Here is a 22839-nt window from a genome sequence, read left to right as displayed (position 1 = left end):
TTAGGGTTGGGCATCATTTTGATTTGAACAATTATTGATCAATTGATCAATTACTATTAAAATTATCTCACAAATTTTTGCCATCTCAATGTATTTTTTACAATAGGGTAATTGTGTTGCAGTAGCTTACACACAGCACAAGAAAGCTTGATTTTGAATGGTAAATTGAATTTAAAAAGACGAGTAAACAGTAATAAAATAAGAACAAATAAACAGATTACAAACAATAGCACAAATAAATGCAATAGAATAGAAGATAAAAATTAAAAAGACTGCTTTATTTTTTCAGGTAGGTCTAACATTCAGATAAGAAACTGAATTTAAAAAATGCATAGTAATTACATTTAAAACAACATTGGATAATGTTCTTTGTAAAAAAATTCAATAGCGTACAGATGAAACTATTAAAGTTACACAAGTTGATCAGTCAAGAGCAGTGTGATCGTTTGTGTTTTTGTAGTTTGAATAGCAAATGACTGCGGTCCCTTTAAGACTAACAGACGCATGGATCCACACTGTTCCTGTTACTCGTTCTTCCTGAACTGTTTGCGACTGTGTTTACGTTAATACTCTTCCAGATGTGCACTGAAAATTCTTTGAGTGTATTTGACCAATAATATGCTGGAAAAGGAAGCAAATGTTTGCACTTGTATCATGTCAGAGGCGGCTTTATTACGGTAGGCTATGTGTGTGTGCGCTTCAGATGTGGAGCACGAAATCTGCGGGCATTAGTAGGCTAGAATTAATTTATGTGCAATCCCGCGCGAAATTCAGACCGATCACACACTAACACTAACACACTGTCATGAGGAAAAAGTTCAGCAGAACGCGCGTTCGCCGTGCTCAGAGGTTAACCGGGCTGAGTGAGAATATGCCGGTGTGTGTCAGCTCGCTGACGGTCGGAGAGGAGAGCGCAGCTAATATCGATACTGTAAAAACTGAGAATCGTATCGTTTCAGATATTCCAGTATCGATATATATCGAAATATCGATATTTTTGACAACACTAATATATATAATCAAAATAGGACCTTTTAGGAATAAAATAAACAACTATTTGTTATGCTTAACAAATTATAATTGCGTCATCCAATATAGAATTAACAATAGACTATAAAAACGGAATAATACATAAATATATTTACTTAACTTACCAAAAATAAAACTGTTGTTTAGTGTTTTATTAAAATAAGAAATGATTGTAGATATTATATCATTTAGTTATTTAGGTGTGGTTTCACTGTTTGGATGGTGTTACTGCAAACAATGACAAATATTTTAGTCAAAATCTTTGTTCACAACACTATAAAATTACTAGGGCTGTTTCGAATGCCATTTTTTGAGCTTCGAAGCTTAGGTGGCAATCAATATCGAATATTCGAAGCTTCGGTGGGTGGGGCTAAATATATAATAATAGTGTTGGTTTGCATTTGTATCATCTTTCACGACTTCACGTTTCACTCTTCGGCATCGTAAATGTGTTGCAGCAGACCCAGTGGAGTGCAGTGTTGCATTTGGTGCAATATGATCAGGTGGCAACCATTCTTTAAATATTAATAAACATTTAATAATCTTTTTAAATAGAACAGTTTCCGGTACGCATTACACGGGCAGGTTTATGCTCCGAAAACGGACAGTGCACAAGTGATACAAAACACAGTGTAGTGTAGTCTGGCTCCATTATCTTCATGAATTTTCTGAAGCCTTCGCCTTCAACTACATTAACGGGCCTCATATCCATAGCGACAAACTCTACTATGGCATCTGTTATCTCTCTCATTCTTTTCTCTGTTAACGGTTTTCGGATCTGCTGTGAAGGTTTGGGTTTTGTTGAGCATGTTGATGGCTGCGATACCTGTGGATGTACCTATAAACAAATTATTATTAGCCTGTGCTGCTGTATGTTTTTAAATAGTGTCGTATTTGCAATTAGCCTATTTATCATAGCAAATTAAGCGCATAAAAGCAGGTTTTTTTTTTTTTTTGGCGCATGCTACTTACTTGTGATTTTTCAAACTTGTGGTGCTGTTGTGGTAGGCCAGTTTCAAATCGCATATTTGACACACTACCTTTGTCTTGTCATCCTCACTTAATTTAAAGTGCTACCAAACAGCTGAGGTCTTGGGCATTTTGTAACTATTCAGTATGAGATGAAATAAATCACTACGTTCGCCAACGGGTGGTTCAAGCATGAGTGAGAATGAGTCCGCGACGGAAGTCACGTGTAAAAAACAAAAAACGAATATTCGAATCTCAAAACTGAAAATCGAATGCCACCTCACCGAACGAATATTCGAATATTCGATTTTTCTAGTACAGCCCTAAAAATTACTCGAGTTAATTAGCAATTTCTTATCCTACTCCCCTCTAGGTTACAGCAGTTGAGTTTGTTTTTCATTGTCATAGCTGTGTATTATACTGAGTGCATCTGTTCACACTGATTTCAATAGCAGATATCCTATTATAATGTCCACTGGTATCAGTCTTTATATATATATATATATATATATATATATATATATATATATATATATATATATAAATTAGGTTTTAAGTTATGATATACGACCACTGCACTGGCACACCATCGGGACTGTGGTCATCGTGGCCCCGAGGGGTGTGGCCACCGGCAGGCGTCCCTTATTTTTCTGTATTGAAGGTGGCAACCCTAGGGTTGACCAATGATTTTCATTCATAATCATAATTTGAATGGATACGGAATTTTAAATTGTCATTTTATTAAGACTACACTTACACGGAGCAATTTTTGGCAAAATATATACTTTACAACTAATAAGTTATTTTAATGTGGACAATAGGGCTGTCAACAAATATTTTACATTTGAATTATATTCAAATAGTTTGGGGTTTTTTTAAATGAATTTCGACGGGGAAAATTAATATTCAAATTATATATTTTTTTTTTCTTAAAGTGGGAAAAAAACATCCGCAGAAGTAGAGGCGTGGCTGTCTGCTTTGCGAGTGGGCGTGCTAGCACGCCTGAAGGTTCAGGGACAGGTCACAGGAGTCGCACTGTCAGGTACACATTAAAATTGACACATCTTGCATTGAAGAGGGCAGAAAGTGTAGAGCCCAATTCGACCGCAGCAGAGAAAGCGTTTTTACCCCTCCAAAATCTAAAAAGCCAAGTCTGGAAATACTTTGGGTTTTGGTCTGAAGGAGGTAAAATTGTTGAGCCGCGAGATAAAGTTGTATGCAAGCTATGTAAGATACAGTTCGCATACCATTTTATTTAACGTTAAACAGAAACATTACTAAAGTGTAGGCTACTGTACTGACTGAATAGATATTGTATGAATAAAGGATAAATGCACTGCTTCCACTGGTTTGCTTTTTTACTGTTTCATGTCAAGGAAAAGTTCCATGTTTAACGCAGTACAGCTCGCTAAGAACGTTCGATATGCTGTAAAACTTAAATTAATAATAATATTTGTTTCAATCACTGGATGAAGCCTGCTATATATGGAACAAGACGTGACCTTAAATTGCTTGCACAAAACTCTTGATAAGCACTCAAAGTTTGTTTTGAGCTGAGGGTGAGAGAGAGTGGGGACTGTGGTCTTGGCCATTAGTTGCTTCACTTGTTTTTGTAGTAACTTATTGTAGCTTGTTTTAAGTAATACGTTGTCAAATATGTTTAAATTTAAATAGACTACCTATACAAGTAGTTATGTTTGTTTGTATTAATTTATCCTGTTATTGACAAAATGCACAACCAGTTGTTCGAAGTGTTCAAATATTAATTTTTAATTTGTGCAATTTTGACAGCCCTAATGAACAATAAGATTTTCTTTTTCCATTTTAAGAATTATCACATAATTAGCAATGTGTGAAGTAAAACATTTGTAATGTTAAAATATTCATGATTCAAAGAAATACTGTTCTATTTACAGCATTTATTTATATTTATATTCATCAAGTAATCCTGAAAAAAACAAGATCAGAGTTTCCACAAAATATTAAGCAGAGCAACATAATATATAAATAATAATAATAATAATATATTATTATTATAATAATATAACATATATATATATATAATAAAACAAGTTAAAAATAATAAAAAAATAAAAATAAAAAAAAAACATTAGAATGATTTCTGAAGGACCATGTGGCACTGAAGACTGGAGTAATGATGCTGAAAATTCAGCTTTACAATGCCAGGAATAAATGTTTCTTTCAATATCTTTCTCTTTTAAAAAACATGTTATTTTAAATTGAAATAAAATTCATTTCAGAATACAGACATTTTAACGGTACTGTAGCTAGAATTTTTTGTCCCTTTAAGAATTTATATGACTTTTCCGGTCCTGGATATCACACTTATAAAAAAATCCCTAGTTTTACAAGGCTATGGGAAGCCTGTAAATTCTATAAAATTTAGCCCTGGGGACAGGTCCTACTTCAAATCTATATTTAAACTATGACTCTTAAGAAGTAAAACATGTTAAACATTGTCTATAAGTAGCAACATCTTTACTAGACATTTTACTTTCTGAAGAATTCGAATGCTCTTTCAAAAAGTTCTACTGTACATATTCTGACTCTTGCAAAATGATTACTTTTAATTAATTAATCTGAAAGTCTAAAGCTACAAGAGATGGGGGGAGGTTAAATGCAATATAAGACTTTTTTGACTTTGAATGAATGAATGAATGAATGAATGAATGAATGAATGAATGAATGAATGAATGAATGAATGAATGAATGAATGCATGAATGCATGAATGAATGAATGAATGAGTCAATATTCAAAATATCGAGAAAAGTCTGTTTCTCTCCCACATCGGTCCCATACATAAAATTGTCTTGCACATTTTCACCCATCATGAAGAGGAAAAATTAACGGGTCTTTCAGAAAGGGATGGCAGAGGGAAAGAAGGAACAGGAATCTCTATCTCTAAAATAACTTGTGCAGAAACTTTTTTTTCCATCCCTGTTCCTGGAGAGAACTGCTAGCCTATTTATTGGACCCAAGGGAAATTACATGCTTTATATTCCATCTCCCCACACATGTTGGGACAAGAGCACATCTGTCCAGAGTTGACACTACGATAAATAGAAGGAGAAAAAGAGCAAGAGGGGTGAGAGACAGAAAGGGGGGGTGTGTTTCTGTTATCTTGACAAGGATTGAGTTTAATTAAACCAGTGTTTCCCAAACTTTTTTTCCATGAAGCCCTCCCTCAATACATATAAGAAACTCTGAGGACCCAACATTTGCGATCCATTTTGTGTGCAAGTCTGGAACAAGGACAAAAAGAAAAAAATTAAAAGAAAAAAGAAAAAAGAAAAGAAAGAACCGGACCTGGCCTGGCCAGTTCTGACTGATGGTCGGTAGACCAGTGCATCTCTACAGCCAACCCTTCACCTGATGCTCTAATGAGAAGAGGTAAAGAGTTCAGAAGAGAGTGGAAGAATTCTCTTCCACAAAGTAGTTTGAACCATACACACCTTTTCACTGCATTATTATTGAGCACTACTGATCTTTTCATTTTTGCCACAGCTCTCAGCTGGTGTGAACAAGCTTGCGTCTTTTGCGTCATTACTGTGTGATCTGTTATTACCACGCATGAATCAGGATCTTATTACTTGTTACTTATTATATGTAATTATAAATATTATTATGCTTTATTGTAGTCTTTACACATGTAGGTAGTTCATGATTAGAAATTGGTAGTCTGTGCCAGCTGCACAAATTCTGATCGGAGCATCCCTAGCATGTACTGTACAGCAAGATGATAATTGGGTAAAGGAAGTAGACACAAGAATGAAAAGGATTACCATACATCTATGCCCTGTTCTCGTTTGGGTCATCCCATTCAATATTTAACCAGTCACAGTCTGTGGAGCACAATGAGGGCTGCTAAATCAGAACAGGTGTCTTTTCAAAATCATGCAGCATTCGACTGTGATGGGAGGATGAACTCCTGAACTGACAAAAAAGGAGTGAAGGAGGAGTGAAAATCAATGTCACTCACAATGGCACATGCAGGTAATGGAAACATCACTCACTCGTCCAATCAGACACCTTGCCTGAGTAGAGGAATACTATGGGTATAAATTTCACCCCCTACATATCCTTGATGTTCATACCCCGTACACATGCTCCCTCAGCTCTCATCCCTCTCTTTCGTGGTATGGTACTGAGGAGAGTGAATGACGGTACAAATCAAACACCAGCCAAGCAAAGAATAGCCAGCCTCACCCACACGATCACAAAACTCATCAAGCTCATCATTACAAACTGCACACACACACAGGAAACAGACACACACACTGCTGCTGCAAAACAGAGTTCATTTCAACCGAGTGACAACAGAATGTCTATTTGAAATTAAAACTAAACCTATAACTGTCTAACTGGAAAGGACTGTCTCAACTCTACAAGAAAAACCGCAAACAGGATGACGCATAAAACAAAGAGCATTTATCAAAATGTCATCAGCATTCAGCTTAAATCACTATGATTGATGTGTTTAATCCGTCGCTAAAAAGAATCCTAGATATCAAGCTGCACTCTGAAGAAAACAATGGTGTAATTTATTTATAAAAAGATACCAAGTCTGATGTTTTCAAGTCTGAGTGGATTCCCAAGTGTACAACATCTCATTCTTTTGACTGAAGGACCTTGTACATCTGCAGATTCAAACATTTAGAAGGTATAATGTCACCTTTTTGGGTGCAGGTTAAATGCTCAATTTGACTTGAACATTTCCCTCGATCAAATCCAGTTTTTTTTTTTTTATAATGCAAGGCAGTTGAATCTGAAAGAAAGCAGACAGCCACGCCTCTACTACCGCAGGCGTTTTTTTTCTCCACTTTTTGTTTTAGTTTATTTTTATTTGAATATTAATTTTCACCTTTGAATTTTTTTTTTTAACTATTCAAATGTATATTCAAATTTAGAATATTCGTTGACAGCCCTATTGTCCGGATAAAAAAAATATATATATATATTATTTGTAAAGTATTTATTTTGCCAAAAATTGCTCCGTGTAAGTGCAATCTTTATAAAATGACAATTTAAAATTCCTTATCCATTCAAATTATGATTAAGAATGAAAATCATTGGTCAACCCTGAACTGAGTGTTGATCGTGATTGTGTAGAGCAGTTGGCTGGAGTCAGTTATCGTTAGGGAAGCAGTAATATAGATAATTATTTGTAAATAATATAAATGCAATGGCTATTATAAGTCTTATGATGTTATAATATTATAGATATAGGTTTTCTTTTAAACTTTACAAGTTTTGTAAAAGTTCCCCATGAAGATTTCACTTGTGTTCAAATTGGTCAGGTGAATTAGCCACATTGACTTACAGAAAACTGCTTGGTTTGATTACTGGCAAAGGACAGGGGACCTTTTTAATCCCAAGAAATGTTGCTGAAAACTGCTAAATCTAACCACAACTTAAGTTAACAAAACAGCATATATTAATCTAGGTTAAATGTTAATTTCTACATGTAATACTATTTTTCTAATTTTTAGATGTATACAAAATGATTTTTATGAACAAACATGATTTAGCAACAAAAAATAGAATATTTATAAAGTAACATTTGTCTAGATTAATCTATTGTGTGAAAAATAATAGTGAATACCTAATGCATTTAATTGTATTGTAATTTTACTGTTTATTGTAATTGTATGGCAAAATATTACCCGTGTTACTCATTTTCTTCTTAAACAGTGTTCCAACCAAAGCAGCAATCCAGCGATAATTCTGGCATACAACTTTTTTTTTTACGATTCTAGGAGAAAAAGCTTAAAATCTTTATGCCGACAAGTTTAATAAACATTTCTATTGGCCAATGCCAATATGGTCTCCAATCTTCCATGTATACCAAAAATACCAATAAGAAGCATCAATGTATCTTAGAATGGGGTCGATTTCTTAGCCTCCAAGCAAAAGAAGAAAAGAAGGTGACACATGGCAAAATACCAATGTGGCCCAATATCAGTCTTGACTACATGTGATTACCAACATCCAGACATTCCAACAGGGAATCGCTGAAAGGGATCTGTGGGGATCCTAGTTATAATAAAATACCATATGCCCATTTTCATTAGGGAATTGTCATGACATTCTCTCCTTTGCTTCTTACTGAAAAGCAGGAAAGATAGAAATCACAGTAATGAGGCTACATGGATCAGTCATTTTGGAAGAATTACTTTCTACATTCCCACTCTACTGTGAAATACTCATCAAGGTCCTTCCAACCTAAATCCAGTCTTAATGAATAAAAAAAACAGTGTCTACTGTCTAAGTGTTGTGCATTTCACACACTGTTGAGCATTTGCACTAAATGAACCTTTTTAGCAATGAATCACCATTTACTAATGTCTTCGCTTCCTCACACTTATCTTAGTTTTATTCATCCCACAACTGTGACCTAGAAGAATAAAACACTGCAGGCTTTCATCAGCATAGCTGAATAAAACAGCTTTGTGTCATACTCTAGCCAGACAATGCCAAAAATACAAATTTAAAAAAAGATTGAATTGTTTGGAGAAGTTTTAACCTTGCGCAGGAAGAAATGATAAAGGTGCCAGGTGTGAGTAATGTTCGGGCTAGACTCCTCACGCAAGGTCGGCCATTGCTCTCCGATTGTGGATCATTCCACCCGCGACGTTCACGGCCATAACAAACAGCTGCATGTGCCAGAATGACGTTCGGGGTGCTAATAGAAATCATGACATTTCATGAATTATGCCAATAAAGAATGCAGCTCTGATGCAAACAGTTTAACACCGACTCTCCTGCTTGAACGTGCTCTTGTCTTTCCTTCTCTCTTCTCCTTTATCATCACAGATGAGGTTTATTTTTCCATCCATAGTCTTTGAAATTGGACACACTGCTTAGTGCGATCTGTCAAATTAACTTTAACTGCCTGTAATAGCTTGATCTGCACGCACACACCAGGCTCTCTATCCCACTTATCTATGGGATTTTTATTTTGTGATCAAAATTAGGAAAATGTTTCAAATGAAAAGGACACTGGACAAAAATGAGTGTCCTAAAGCCACACACTCATTGTGCTTCTGGGGTCATGTTCTCAGATGAATTAGACAATGTCTTATGAGTCCGTGCTCAGAATACAAAGCAAATGATTTTGATCCCCCAAGCATTCCATAGCTAAACTAAAGAAAAACTTCTTGCTTAGTCACTTATTTGAGATGTGTAGGTTTTAATGTATTCTTACTTTTTTAATGAAAGATCAATGAAAAACAATTTTTTTTTAATTATATATCTCCAAGGACAACAGAATGACATCAAGTCACAACATCATGAGAATAAAATATGCATTTCCTAGTCTCCCATCTACCTTATTCTCCTGTACACTTCCAAACATTGCCTGCAGAATTCTGTCTCTGTGTGAACTGCATTTAAAACTGTGCTGTTCAAATAGAGTACTTTTAATGGTCACGAAAAAAGGAAAGTGTATTCAAAAAAACTATTCACAAATTGTTTATCATCTTCACCCTCCTGGAGAGGCCACTCTGTCATGTTTGCGGTACAAATGCAGGCAAACAGCAGGAGAGCTCGTTGCAAAAGGCATCAAACCATTAAGAGGTAGGAGGGAAAACCTGGGGCGACCTGGCGATCGGTAATACATATTAATAAATATGAAATCACAGAGAACTCCACTGAGTTGCACACCATCGGGCAAATGTCGGAGGTCAGATGTGCTAGGTGGCCAGGTTGGATATTTCAATGTGTGTGAGTATTCAGGAGGCTGCAATATCAAGCTGGCTTGTCAAGTTTGAGATGTGAGAAAGCGTTTGAGGATGCCTTCCAGTGGAAAAGTGTTTGTGTAACCTGAGCAGTCTTTTACAGAAGAAACAGCAGAAAAAATATCCTGCTAAATTACATGTCAGAGAGAAAGAGGGAAACTTTGATGTAAGAAAACTTGACTAACATTATATAATAAATGAAATGCTATAAAACTCCTTTAAGTGTGTACCTGACTGGGTTGCTGGTGAGTGACACTCTGAGGGAGTCCAGACAGGCAAACAGTCTCTCGTCAGTGGCACCACCTTTCAGCTCACTCAGAAACTCCTGAGGAGATATTTGACTGCTGCTCCTCAAACTACCCTGTCAGAAAGCAACAGAGAGAAAAATTATTAGATGGTCACATACATTGCCAAACTATTATGCAGATTTCAGTTTTTCCAAAATCAGGTAGACTAGAGCTCTACATGCATGATTGAAAAACAAAGCTGGCTGTGGAGTGGACTTGCCCTAAAAGATGATTAAGTTATGCATTTTTGTTTGTTTTTTAACAAATGTAAAGGCTCAACTTGTGCAATTTGAGGATAAGTCCTAGGTTCTAGAGAAGGAAGTCGCCTCTCAGTTCCACAACCATCTAAAAAATAACTTATTTGAGATATTTCAATCAGGCTTTCGCTCGGCCCACAGCACCGAAACATCTCTGCTCAGGGTGACAAATGCCCTTCTAATGACAGCTGATTCAGGATCACCATCACTGCTCACTCCTTGACCTATCAGCGGCATTCGACACCATGGACCATACCATCCTCCTGGACTGCCTCCACAATACAGAGGACTATCTGGAGCAGCACTGCAGTGGTTTCAGTCCTACCTTTCTGACAGGACTGAGCGTGTTATTTTGGAAGAATGTAAGTCCAGGCTGCTCCCTGTTACATGTGGTGTTCCGCAGGTTTCGGTTCTCGGCCCAATCTTATTCATCCTCTACATGCTTCCCCTCGGACCCGTCATGAGCAGACATGGACTATCTTTTCATTGTTATGCTGATGACATGCAACTTTATATCAAAATTTCCCCCAGCCCCTCCACAGCTCTGTCACGACTCACAACTCACCACGTCTTGAGGAGATTAAGGCATGGATGGGAACTAACTTCCTCCAGCTGAAATCCAGTTAAACTGAGGCACTACTGGTTGGCACCCCTTATCAGATCCACTCCTGTCCCTTATCCCAGCTCATCTTTGACGGCCAGGTCATCACTTTCTCTTCCTCAGTCACAAATCTAGGGTTTGGTTTGACCCACAGCTGAAAGCACAATTGTAAAACTTCCTTCCACCACCTTCAAAACATCTCCAAACTCTGTCCCCTTTTAACCTTTCCGGATGCAGAGAAACTTGTCCATGCCTTTGTCTCCACCAGGCTGGACTACTGCAACGGACTCTTCAGTGGGATTTCTGGCAGAATTATCCAGATGCTTCAATACATCCAGAACAGGGCTGCCAGAGTCCTTATGAGAGTCCGTAAATATGATCACATAACTCCCATTCTACACTCATTACACTGGCTTCCTGATTTATCACCACTACAAAATCCTCCTGCTCACACATAAATGCATCACCGGACATGCACCTCCATATCTACAGGAACTCATCAGTCTGAAATCCTCCACCTACACCCTCAGATCGTCAGGCCACCTGCTTCTTTAAGTTCCCACCACCAGGCTTCGTGCCATGGGGGGATCAAGGTTTCTGCTCAGCTGTACCGCGGCTTTGGAACCACCTTCCCAGTGAGCTGAGAGCAGTATAGAGCCTAGTAGAGCCAGTTTAAAACTGAAGACTTTTCTGTTCAGAAAGTCTTCTGTCCGAGGCACGAAGACCAGATGATGGGGATCGCTGCAGCACAATGCAGGAGGCAAACAAAGTTTTCCGGGCACTTCTGTGGACACACTGGGGTCGGAGCAGAAGTCCAAGCCGTTCCACAGCCGAGAAGCGGAAATCTCAACATTATGCCGGACACTGATGACGCTAGCCCAGCGCAAACGCCGCCAATCAATGTGTTTTATTTATAGATAGATAGATAGATAGATAGATAGATAGATAGATAGATAGATAGATAGATAGATAGATAGATAGATAGATAGATAGATAGATAGATAGATAGATAGATAGATAGATAGATAGATAGATAGATAGATAGATAGATAGATAGATAGATAGATAGATAGATAGATAGATGGGCTAGCGTCAGTGTCCGGCATAATGTTGAGATTTCCGCTTCTCGGCTGTGTTGGTGTAACAAACGAAAATAACAAAAATGAAGTAAAAATATAGAATAATAAAAACAATCAACACATAAAAGCCTTTCTGAATAGAATAGTCTTCAGTTCTACTTCATATATATATATATATATATATATTTATAAATAAAAATAATCACAATGAATGAACAACAAATGCTTTCTTAATTTGTATGCTTTGAAAATTAAATATTTTTGTGACTTACAAATAATAATAAACCTCATTTTCAGACTATTGAATATTGATAATGTTCTTCAAACTTCTTTTATTAGTTTGAAAGGCTTTTATTTTTTGGAGAAGCCAGCAAATAAACATGCCAAAAAAGTGTGGCTGTCACTTGCCAAATTTGAGATTAAGAGCTACTAGAATTGACAAATAAAAATCTGCCTGTTAAATTACCGACTTAACAAAACTGCAATTACTAGAAATTAGTTGGCAACGCATGTACTAAAACAAAAAAAAAATGAATGCAAATAGAAAAAGCAACATTAGCATGAGCCTTCTTATTCTAATGTTTGATTTGTGTATTGAACAAAGTGAAAAAATGAAAAAGGAAAACAAGTAGTAGTATAAAGCAGGAAGAGGAAGAAGAGCAACAAACAGAAAGAAAAAAAGAAGGGGAAAAAAAATCTGTAAACCTCCACACCACCCAAAAGAGACAATGATATTTTTTTCTTTTCTTTTTGAGTGTTGAGGAAAGTGATTTATCTTTCAGATGCACACATTTGCTGGCTTCCACATATTTAGACATTTTTCCAGGTAACCTTGCAATTGCTGGGTGACATGCTAGTGTCGAATACTATATATTTTCGCACGGTCAGTTTCGGTTCAAATGCGTCACCAGTAGTGGTGAATGGTTAGATTCATTTAGGGCTATCACGATACTGATATTTCAAACTCAAGGTCAGTCATAAAGCAGCACTTTAGGATATTTCACATTCATTAAGGCACATAGGAACACTACAGAAGAAAACCACCATCCATGCTGCACCACATGTCAGAGATGCATTCAAAAACAAGAGACAAGCTCCAAAATAGATATTTGTATCTATGACACTGCAATTGCAGGATACACGGTCAATCATTTTACATCAAGTAGTCTTTCAAGGGTGCTTTTACACTTGGTTTGATTGCCTGGTCTGAACCAGAGTTCCATTGCTCCCCCTCCCCCCACTGGATTATATTCACATCATATGATTTGGGTCTAACGTGGTGCATTTGCATCAAAGCGGCGGCTGTTTACCTGTTGCTTGGTAGACGGTAGCAAAATGCATAGCGTTGCGCACCTCACGTTTATACTATGATTTTTAAACCATTCAGTTTTGTTTTCAAAGCGCCAGCACATAACGCCACTAGTGTCGATCTTCTGTGAATGAACTGCAAATGTTTTAAAGAATGCAGGAATCCATTTGTGCTGAAGGCTGGGATATTCCCTCTGCTTGTGGTGCTTCAGTCACGCTTGTCAGGAAAGTGAGAGAGAACACGCAAACATACAGATTTATTGAATTGTGCATCATCAATAGCAGTTAATTTCTGGGATTGAATATGATTATGTTCATATCAACAGCAAACTGTACCAGTGTTTACGTGAACTGTACCCCCAACCACCCTTTTTATGCAGACTTGGGTATAGTTTCTGGGTGCGCATCAGAGTTCAGAAAACTGCGTTCACACAATCTAAAAGGAACCTAACTCTGATGTCAACTCAGGTGCACTTCAAAGTGCTCGTGTAAATCATCCTTAGTCATTGTACTTTTTTGTACTGTCATTTACCCATACAAGACATTACAATAATTACCTAATATACGTACATGCTACTCGTATATTTTTTTGTGTACACACAGGTTTGCGTGGTTGTGCACGTTCGTATGACCCATGTATAAACTGCAGCTTCTGTAGTGTTTTTCTCCACAAGGGAGAAATATATTTAAGACCAAAAGGGAAACTTTGGGGCTCCTGGCTGCTTTGAACGTACATGCATCAGGATATATTACACACAGAGAGGATGAGAGTAAATCAGACTACCCATCAAGACCTGCAGCAGGCTGACTTTGACCAACTTCCAACAACTCACTCTAGTCAGACAACCAACTAATCTGTCCATTCAGCTACAATTGCACAAACCTATATTACAAACCTCTCTCTCTCCCTCTCATTTTTAAAACAGGAATTGTTGATTCTTGTAGCCGGGACACAAACATTGCCAGTGGGAGACAGACACAGTCAGCAGCAGCAGGTCATTACACCACAGGATCAGAACTCCTTACCCTACCCATCGTGCATTGGGCCTGTGGGCTGCTGCCCTGACCATCCCCTCCGCAGGAGACGGAGGTCTTAATCATCACATACAAGAGATACAGCTGCTTCCAGTGAAAGACTCTCCGCCCATCCCTTGTTCTCTCTCTATACTATCCTGTCCTTCCTTTATATTTCTCCCTTTATCACCATGGTGACAGTTTTTTTTTTTTTTTTTTGTAACTTGAGAAAAGCAAAACATTGCTTCCTTTTAAATCAAGAGTTAAAACTTCAGCAAATCCGAAGCAGAGTATAGAGATATTTAGGATTTTAGAAGAGATTCTGTCTGTTTTTTCAAGTTTTCGTCCATCATGACGTTTCAAAAGAATCTAACTAACCAACTGATGTCACATATGGACAACTTTGATGTTTTCATTACCTTCTGGATGTGGACAGCAAGTGGGCATACGCTTACATTCAAAGGACAGAAAGCCCTCGGACTAAATCTAAAATATCTTAAACTGTGTTCCGAGGATAAACGGAGGTGGAACGACAATGGGGTGTGTCATTAAAGGGGGGGTAAACACTCAGTTTCAGTCTCTCATGTCAATCTTGAGTACCTATAGAGTAGTATTGCATCCTTTATATCTCCGAAAAGTCTTTAGTTTTATTATATTTATAAAAAAATATAGCCTGTACCGAGTCTTTCCGGGGGAAAAAACGACCGGCTGGAGGCGTATCGTGTGGGCAGAGCTAAAGAATGATGATTGTGCACAAAGCGGTGACGTCCTCAAGCGTGGAGAAGAAAACAGCTATCGATCAGATTCAACTAATACATATATGATCCAGAATCAGATCCAGAGGCTGAAATAAATTGAACAGGGGAAGCAGCAACATCAGGACGTCCGTCTCTGTGGTATGGACTGTATTTAGTGGCCTGTCAACATGTGTGTGTTTACTCGCAGTTTATGAGGACATGATTTGGTTTATGGACTATTGTATGCGACTAAACATTAGCCGTAGCAAGCAAAACGGTTTTGCACGTCAGACTAGTGTAACGTTATACATAGAACAACAATGAAGTAACGTTAGCGCATTTGAATGACGAAGCTCGCTTTGTGAGAACGCTAGGTTTATGTTTGGGTGGTTTTACAATAAATAAACTGACACATATAGTGGTCAGCTAAACAAATGTATTTAAACACACACCATAGTTTGCATGCTCCATTGATAAATTAACTAACGTTATACACGATCGTGTTGTTTACTGATGTTTACTTACGCGACGATAGCCAACAGCATAGACATTTGAAGCAGTTTTACTCGCCATCTGCTTCCAAAGCACGACCGTGAACCTTTATCGTCACCGCTCCATCAAAAACACACTTCTTTGGTAACTACTGATTTCGTGAAGTCCTATGACAGCAGTGACTGTAGAGATCAACTTTTGCGACACGATTAAAGCATAATGTTGTGCCGCTTACCGTCATTTCTGCATTCAAATCGGTTCAAATGCAGCGCTGCCCTTCCGGAATGCTGTGCTGAAGCGTTGAAGTCGCTTGACATCACCCATAGGAATAAAGTGAAGCGCGGTGGGACAGAAGTGTTGCACGGACGACTGGATCTGCACCGGAGAGATTGTTTATCGGCATGTATTTGCTCTCTCGCCTCTAGTCACGTGCGCGCGCACCTTTCCGCGAGAAGAGCCCGTACGGCCCATACAAGGACTTTCCACTCTATTAACGTCAAGCCGAGCCATACTCGAAAAAACTCAGAAACTTGAGAGAAACCGGAAGGAGTATTTTTGACACAGAAATACTCGTTTTTGAAACTTTGTCTATGTTTAGGATGGGAATCCAAGTCTTTAACAGTGTAAAAAGCTCAGTATGCATGAAACAGCATTTCACCGCCCCTTTAATGAAAAAAGTTTCATTTTTGGGTGAACTAACCCTTTAAGTTTAGGTAATTCCAACATTAGTAGTCAGGTACAGAAGTAGCTACAGAAATTGTATAAAGTAATAAAATGTAAAACAACACTAGATAGTATTCACTGTCCAGTTAATACTAGGGATGTTAATTATTAAGCAAGGATTGATTAATTGTCAATAATACATTTAATCGATAAAACTGGCCGTTTTATCACGTTGCTCCAGGAAGTGGGGATGCACAAAATGAGTCACACATTCTGAAGAGCACGTAACTCAGGTCAAGTTCACTTGTGCATTCGCACCATTTTGTGCATATATTTGTTGTGATATGTTGATTTTGTAATGACTATATCCGATTAATCTCATATAGGAAGTTTTTCGTTGCGTTAAATAATGCACCAGCACAGAGCTTCATTCAGTGCCTCAGCATGTGCAGCTCAAACATCAACACACGACTAATAATAACAACTTCAACTGAGACATATTACCCAACATTACATGAGAACTAGGGCTGGGATAAACGATTATTTTTTAAACGATTAATCTAGCGATTATTTTTTCGGTGCATCGATTAATCTAACGATTAATTTTCCCTGTCCGATTCGGTTACGATTCGATTCGATTACCGATTATCTCCCCATTAATTGCCTAATAGCAATTTATGCATGTTGATTTAATTTTCTGAATGAAAAATTAATTCCTTAACATTGCAATATATGTTCATTGCTCTTAAAATTCCAAAGTAAGACTATACATGAGCAATGCATTCAATAAAACCTTGAAAACATAAAGTAGGCTACACACACACACACACACACAAATAAATAAGTATTAACCTACAACAAAGAAACATATTATACGATTTTTCTATGTATGCAACTCAGCCTACAGGCTATGCCCATCGATTAAATATCAACAAGTTGGTTAATCAAATCCGGGGACACACTGCAAGCGTGATCGTCTCGGCTGCGTTTGTGTTTCGGCTCCCATTTTAACAGGTTGGAGTTTGCACACTGCCTGTGACACGCGGAAAACGCGTGCATGCTAGAAATAGAAGAGCGCCTATTTTTCACGTGTGTTGGGAGCGTCTCCAGGCAAAATAGAATAGGAAAAGATGTTTATATATCATTTTGACACGAATACATATTATTAAATTACATTTTCATGTTTGAAAGTCTGTAGGTTTACATAAATGCAGATATAGGCCTAATTGTAATAATAAAAACGTCAATTATCGATTTTGAAATATTGCAACTGTCAATACAGAACGAAATATTCTGTAGCCTATTTTGCCGTCAATACCATAGATATGTGGCTACTCCCGACGTTTTCTTTGCTGTATCAGTAGGCTATTTATGTTTAACATTAGGAATAGGGCTTCCCTCCGCATCAATAGCAGCAGCAGCGCCGCGTCAGACACGCTTCTAGTGAGCAAAGGCAGAGAAAACGCCACGCAGCCCCGTGGCTGACCCGCAACAGAAACGCCACGCGCATCCGCGGCATGACAGTGAAAAAAATTACATGTAGAGTGCATTATGGGCGCCAATATATCGTTTAAAACCGGAATAGTCGTGGAATGAAACTGCTCACTTAAAGGATGGATACCCTCGGTCACATCAGCGCGATTAGACATTGAACATTTTAAATTTAAAACAGCTTATTATGTAGGTAACGTAGCCAATGTGTCCGATGCTTTCACTTGATGCAAACGTTTTTTGTGTGATTAAAATACATCAAATATTACCAAAACATCTGTCTTCCTGTGTGCAGACATTTGTTTATGTAGCCGTGACAACAAAACGCGTGCGCGCATATGCCTGTGATGCTCCGTGCACCGCGCGCCAACCCCATAGACTGTGGCCAACCCGCAAGCCTTGCACTTCTGAAAGTCTGAGGAGCCACTCGTGTTGATAGATATACATAATAAATAATATACTTAATTACATAAAATACTTTATTATGTACATCTATGGTTGCTACTACTCTCCGGCGCCGCCATCTTTATTTTGAGTCTGACGAATCGACGCGCAAATTTTGCGTCAACGTATTTTTTGCGTCAACGTCATCGATGACGTCGACGCGTTGTCCCAGCCCTAATGAGAACACTAATAAATCATGATTTCATTGGGTTTAGTTGCCATGTTCAGCACGTTTATTTGATATATTTGAATTAATAAATTAATTAAATGATCAATCACATCGACTCATTTTACAATCCTGCTAGCCCTCCATTTAGACTAAAAACACTTCTCAATCATTTGGTGAGGAACATGGTGTTTTGAGCAACATTGTGACCGTCATGCTGTTGCTATATATAACACATGCTGCAGACACATAGTCACACGGTATGCAGGCTAACGGTTAATCGACATTAAATACATTAAAGCAGCACTAGGTAACTTTTCAACCTTCATAATATATTTTCAACACTCTTGTGATGATACACCGGGGCGGCAGTGGCTCAGTGGTTCATGTAGATTGTCTACAAACCGAAAGGTTGGTGGTTCGATCCCCGGTTCCACCTGACCAAGTGTCGAAGTGTCCATGAGCAAGACACCTAACCCCCGCTGCTCCCGATGCGCTGGATGGCGCCTTGCATGGCTGACATCGCCGTCGGTGTATGAATGGGTGAATGTGAGGCAAAAATGTAAAGCGCTTTGGATAAAAGTGCTATATAAATGCAGTCCATTTACCATTTACATCGACTTACAATAGGTTGAATGACACGTCTGCCATAGCTTGACTGGGTCTGTATCGTTTTTAATCGTACTTTTAAACTTCGGGTTTCGGGTAGTAACCCGAGAACAAAAAGAACTACATTATTTGACTGCTTTACGGCATTTACGTCACTTCCACCAACACCCACACTTCATTAAATTCGGACGTGCGAGCTCAACTTTGTTTGTCGGATAATATAGTCATGTCTGAAGCAGCACAGACAAATAAGAAAGAAAAGGTTTTGTTTGAGGCAAGCAATAAGAGGAAACGAAAAAGTGATCGGATTAAAGGCAGGACGAGGATCAACACTGGACCAGCGTTTGCTCGTTGGCGTGAGCTGAAGGAGGCGTGCCGAACGATGCTGTCATGCTTGCTATGGTTATTACCTACCACTCAAACACTGAATTGAAGTTTCATATAGATTCTGTAAAATGGTAACCAATAGACTACTATAATGACGCTGGCTTGTAAACGTGAGCATCACGCTTATTTGGCGTTTGAAAAAATAAAACCCATGCATTGATATTCATATGACATGCTGAAACATATCCCACTGACTGTACCTGGGATGAAGACATTTCACACGCGATGCCAGAAGAACACCTGCATTAGAACTCCTCCTGCAGTGTTTTTAGGGTAACTGTTAGTCCTGCACCAACCCGCGGGGACGCTTTTATGAAATTATTTGGCCCGCCCCGCACCACTGTATATATTTTTACAACCCGCCCCGCACCTGTGACCATTAAATAGACATACGGGGTCCGCGGGTTATGAGATGACCCACGCATCACTAGTTCAGGGCTATCATGTCAACAAACGCACACGCGATGGCAATCCCTTTTGTAGGATGACAGAGCTTAAGACAGTAGTTGAGGACATTATTTTTTCTCAACTGTAGGGGAACCACGAGAGCAAAAGTTACCCAGTGCTGCTTTAAACAGGTAAATCCTTACAATTAAAGAATTCAAACTCTGTACGGTATCGGATTAATATTGATACTACGGTATTAGATTGTGGTACGGTTCCAAAGTCAAAATTGCAGTATCGAGCCATCCTAGAACCATCTTGCCAGGGCTACTTGAACATGCGTTTCCTTGAATACCTGGATTTTAAATGGTGTTCTGTGTAGTTTACCCCGTTACAACAATTAATTTAAAAAAAATTAAAAACAACACTAAAAATCACAGACAACAAACGATAAAAGTGAAGGATAAGGGCAATGCTCACACAGGATCAAGCCTGCTCTTTGAAACCCGCATTATCCAAACAAATCTTTACACATGAAAATGGCTCGCAGCTGCAACATCAAACAAAGAAAGTTTCACATTAAGCAGCCAAGTCATGATCTCACAGCAGAAGCTCCAATCACCTGGTGGCGTCTTCTGTCAGGAATCACAGGAGCGAAGGTAAACATCCTAGAGCATGCCCTGGGTCACGGATCGACCTGTCTGCTTAGTGCTGAACCCTCCGAGCCTGACAACAGGCCAATTAGATCAACTCTGCACAGGTTATGATATTAATAAACCATGAAGCCAAGTTTCCTTAGGTAATTGTAGCTATCACTCCCCTTAAGGTACTGCGAACCTGATTCTCATTAGTTAGTGGTGTCATTTAGCGGACAGTTTCATACAAAGTGATTTAGAGAACACTAATTGAGGAAACGGTCCCAGTGAAACAACCAGGGTTAAGTGCCATGCTCAAGGGCAAAATAGTGATCGACAGAACATCAACAATTCCAAGGTCCCTAGTGGGCCAGCAAACCAGCCACCTGTGCGCTAACAAGCTCAGATCTGAAACTATTAAGCTTGCGCTTCCCTACTCTCAATCACATTTCATAGTGGCCTAGACCATGGATTTTCAATGTCTAAAGACCTTGACTGACACAGACAGACAGAAAGACAGAAAGACAGAAAGAAAGACAGAAAGACAGAAAGACAGAAAGACAGAAAGACAGAAAGACAGAAAGAAAGAAAGAAAGAAAGAAAGAAAGAAAGAAAGAAAGAAAGAAAGAAAGAAAGAAAGAAAGAAAGAAAGAAAGAAAGAAAGAAAGAAAGAAAGAAAGAAAGAAAGAAAGAAAGCCCTGTGCCTAGACTGTTATGCATTGGCTTGGCTTGCATGAGACATTATTCAAAACCGTTAAATAGAAGATATTAATGTTCTGCCTTTTAAGCATCAACAGACTGAACTTGAAAACTTTGTTAGATGATTTGTTTGTTCTAATAAAATGATTTTGGCAAGCTCAGGCCATACCCTGCTTTTCTTGTCTGCTCTGTCCTCTGCAATATGGTCCATAATTACATGCAAGCGGAAAACAGCAGCGCATAAGCAAATGTCAGACATGCTTAGGGAATTGATCATCCATTTAAAGGACAGGTCACAAATGCCTCTAAAATGCCAAAGCCTCTCCCATCCAATCAGGGTGGAGAGCAACTGAGGGCATTAAAAAAAGCATCATCAAAATGTCCCATCAACCTGTTCAGCTTCCTGCGGTTGTGATAATTAACACTGTGCTATGGCGGAATGTCACAACGTGTTAGAGTTTCTGATCCAAGAAGTCTCTGAATTTATGATGCCTTAACTGCCACTGATCCACAGATATGATGGTGGTGAAAATATAAAAGTCTACCTTTATTTCAAAAAACACTTGTTCTAAACTCAACCGCCAACTTCTAAGAAATGTAATTGTTGCAATCATGCCAATTTCATACATTCAAAAACATTTATTTAAAAAAAGAATACTATACAAATTGAAATAATTAAAAATAAATATTTTGAATATACTTTTTTTTTAAAGTGTGTACACACACTTATGCATTACTTGCAAACAAGTTTTCAAATAAATGTGTACACACGTGCACAGTTTATATGCAGTATTTATTAAGGTACAATTTAAAAGCACTTGGGGGGACAATTTTATTTATTTATTAATATTTTAAAACTAAAAAAGAAAATTATACAAAGAAGAATTATGCTCATCACAAAAGATTTTAACAGCTTTTGTTTTCATATTTTACCAAAAATCAAATCAAAGACCCTTACATGTCGAATAGTGATTCCCAACATGTGAGAACTTAGTTTTTCCACAACAAGAGAATGTACAGTTCCCCAGAATGTGGTGAAAAGGGCCAGTCCTCAAGGACGTCAGTGTGTGCATGAGTTCTTGCTGTGTGCTGCATATCTGATTCCACTGCTCGAGCTCCTATGGGAGCTCATTTAATGTATCAGGTGTTGAGCTTTTTGTGGAGCAAATATCTGGGACAAGCACCCACCTTCCTTACTGCCATATTCTTTAACTGAACATCTTAAAAAAAAAAAAAAAAAAAAAAAAAAAAAGGAGATAAACTGTGTCTCTGAAAGTGACCAGAACGCCAATAAATTACAAAAATTAAATAGCTCAGTATCTCTCTCCACCCCTAAGAGCAGAAAGCAACAAAATCTAGAGTGTGTGTGTGTGGCAGGCACACGCGCCAAGGTGGTCAGTCCCCGGGAAACATGGCCGTCTGCCCAGGTCTTCTCCAGCATGTCGTTTCTGGGCAAGTTTTTCCCCTGGTTCACGTTATGATTCATAATGAGCCAAATCATCATTACCCATCGAACCCTGAGATGCATAAAGCACACACACTCTGAAAGCGGTCCAGCAAAACCCTTTAATGATTGTACTAATCTTACTCCAGAGGAGAGCAGACTTTGGCCTCAACACAGTTTAACATTATCCACAACTTTGCTATATAATAACAAAAATATTTAAAATAACTTTTTTGTCCATACAATGGAAGCAAATGGTGTCCAAACAAATTCTGGACCTCACTCGCTTTCATTATTGTGCTTCACAGAAGGAAGAATTACAACAAATAAATACAACATGTGGTTGAGTAAATGATGATAGAATTTTCATTTGTGGGTAACTATCC

At 38.2% G+C, this 22839-nt stretch overlaps 1 protein-coding gene across 1 annotated transcript in view; it reads right to left on the bottom strand.

Moving 5' to 3' along the window:
- The window catches only part of diaph3 (diaphanous-related formin 3), a 417231-nt gene that overhangs the window by 303193 nt on the left and 91199 nt on the right, over positions 1-22839 (bottom strand). Inside the window, exon 5 of the mRNA XM_067431466.1 lies at positions 9987-10117. Within this exon, the coding sequence (XP_067287567.1) occupies positions 9987-10117 (131 nt within the window). The remainder of the gene's footprint in view (positions 1-9986; positions 10118-22839) is intronic.

Source organism: Pseudorasbora parva, chromosome 22, assembly GCF_024679245.1.
Source record: "Pseudorasbora parva isolate DD20220531a chromosome 22, ASM2467924v1, whole genome shotgun sequence".
Classification (NCBI taxonomy): Eukaryota; Metazoa; Chordata; class Actinopteri; order Cypriniformes; family Gobionidae; genus Pseudorasbora; species Pseudorasbora parva.
Note: the sequence above shows the minus strand (reverse complement) of the source record. Positions and strands in the feature narration are given on the sequence as shown.